The sequence below is a fragment of the Echinops telfairi genome, unplaced genomic scaffold (genome assembly GCF_000313985.2).
Source record: "Echinops telfairi isolate 266 unplaced genomic scaffold, ASM31398v2 ScPeMD7_655;HRSCAF=1070, whole genome shotgun sequence".
NCBI lineage: Eukaryota > Metazoa > Chordata > Mammalia > Afrosoricida > Tenrecidae > Echinops > Echinops telfairi.
The window spans coordinates 24,599,941-24,602,086 of record NW_022104553.1 but is presented as its reverse complement, the minus strand read 5'-3'; the positions used below and the strand labels follow the sequence as shown (position 1 = coordinate 24,602,086).

The 2,146-nt window shown below is 49.0% G+C and overlaps 1 protein-coding gene across 1 annotated transcript in view; it reads left to right on the top strand.

Annotated features, from left to right (window-relative positions):
* The window catches only part of SAE1 (SUMO1 activating enzyme subunit 1), a 61,929-nt gene that overhangs the window by 24,414 nt on the left and 35,369 nt on the right, over window positions 1-2,146 (top strand). Inside the window, exon 3 of the mRNA XM_004710400.2 lies at window positions 1,495-1,668. Within this exon, the coding sequence (XP_004710457.1) occupies window positions 1,495-1,668 (174 nt within the window). The remainder of the gene's footprint in view (window positions 1-1,494; window positions 1,669-2,146) is intronic.

The following is a 2,146-nucleotide window of genomic DNA, read 5'->3' as shown; positions in this document are numbered from 1 at the left end:
AAAAAAATAGTAATTTATAAACCATCAAGGGATCTTGAGGGAGGGAAGGAGGGAGGGAGGGAAAGTGAGCCGATACTAAGGGCTCAAGTAGAAAGAAAATGTTTTCAAAACAATGATGGCAACATACGTACAAATGTGCTTGACACAATGGATGGATGGATGGATGGATTGTGATAAGAGCTGTAAGAGCCCCCAATACAATGATTTTTTAAAATGGAATGTCAATTGGAGGGAAAGAAAGAAAGACGGCCTGGATAGGTCAAGCTGAAGCTGTAGGCATGATTGGGATAGAAGCCAAGAGGTGCCGGGGGCTTAAGTGGAGAGCAGATGTTTTGAGAATGATGCGGGCAACAAATGTGCTTGACACGATGGATGGATGGACTGTGAAGAGTTGTATGAGCCCCCAATAAAATGATTTAAAAAAGAGAAAGAAACTAAGAGCTGTGGAAGTGGTTCACGGAGCTATGCAGGGTGAAAAGATGAGTGTCCTGCGCAGGGACCTTGGAACAACCACACCTCAAAGGTCTTGGGATAGAGATCAGAATTGCCAGTGGCGGGGACAGGGAGGCAGCAGCAAAACCAGGAGCGCAGAGGTCAAGGACGCAGTGAGCCTGGCGGGTTCGGGTCTCTGGACCAGTAACAATGGCTGACTTTTGTCAAGTGATTAGTAAGTGTATTATGACGTCTTTGTTTTGCATACAAGGGTTAAACACTTGGAGGTAAGTAACCTGTTTCAGGTCACACATTAGATGTGATTGATTTTCCAGAGCTCTCAGTGACACTCATCTGAACACCTTCCTGGAAGCCGCAGGGCAGGGTGGGGCAGGGTCCCTGTTCAAGAGGCTCATTTCCTTGAAGTGGAGGAAAGGAGGCAAGGACGAGTGTGTGCTGGTCTGGAGACGAGGTGACTTCTGGTAAGCCCTGTCCTTGGTGAAGCAGGTTCCCTTGCAGACGTTGCTGGTTAAATTTAGGTGGCTGATGGTACAAAATGCTCTGCGGGCAGTACAGAATTGGCCATTGTCCTGGTGACTGCTGGGTGATGATGCCGTTTCGTCTTTGAGGTGCTGCTCTGTTGCCATGGAGCATTCTGGGTAAAATCCCGCTGTGCCAGCCCCACCTGCTTTTTCCCCGAGTATGAACCGTTTGTAGGCAGCATCTTGGTCTCTTAGACTACTGATGTGCTTACTAACATAGTTATTTCCATGTCATTTTGTTCCAAGTTACAAAATGAGATGGAAGAAGAAAGCAGACTTTTTTATTTAGAGTAAATGATCGTTTGGAAACACAAGGGGGTGCTCTTTAACCATCAGTGAACAGCTTTTTACAAAGTTTACTGTTGCAGAGGCTCAAGAGGAAAGACAATAGGGAGTTGAGGCAGATTGCTGTTGGTCCAGTAATACCTGCAGTAAAGGTGTGGTGTTCAAGCTGGCCCCTCAAAAGGCAGAGGGTCATTGTTTCTGAGCCTTTCTTACTTCGGTAGTTATCTCATGGCAGGTCTCTCCGGAAGACTCTGGAGCTCAGTTCCTGATCCAGACTGGGTCTGTTGGCCGAAACAGGGCTGAAGCGTCCTTGGAGCGCGCCCAGAATCTCAACCCCATGGTGGATGTGAAGGTGGACACAGAGAACATAGAGAAGAAGCCGGAGTCGTTTTTCACTCAGTTTGATGCTGTGAGTGTCCCAGGGATGACCCCATAAGCCATGTGGAGCAGAGGATGCCAAGCGAATTTGGCCGACTGCCCCTTTTCAGAGTAAAGTACCACTCAGCATGTCCCACTGGCAGTTGAAAACTTTTGTGCTGTAGGTCTGCTTTTGCAACCCCTCCTTGGATCACTCCAGTGGTCTCCCGGGGCAGTATTGCCCAGTCTGGACAGTTCTGAACTCTGCCCCACACGTGAGCTTAGCAGCCTCGCTTTTCTTGAGGGATGGATGATGGGTGGGTCACGCATGTGGATGCCGAGGTCCAGCCTGCTGGGACGGAGTGAGTCCTGCTCCCCACTGACTGCTCCTCCCCTGCACCCAGTTTCACCAGGCTTGTTCTCATCTTGGGCCAGTATCTGGCTGAGGCACTAGGACCCACCTTGTTGCCAGTGTTTTTCCCCCCAGTGTAACAGGTTAGGTTGGGCGGTTGGTTTTTCTTTTTCTTTTT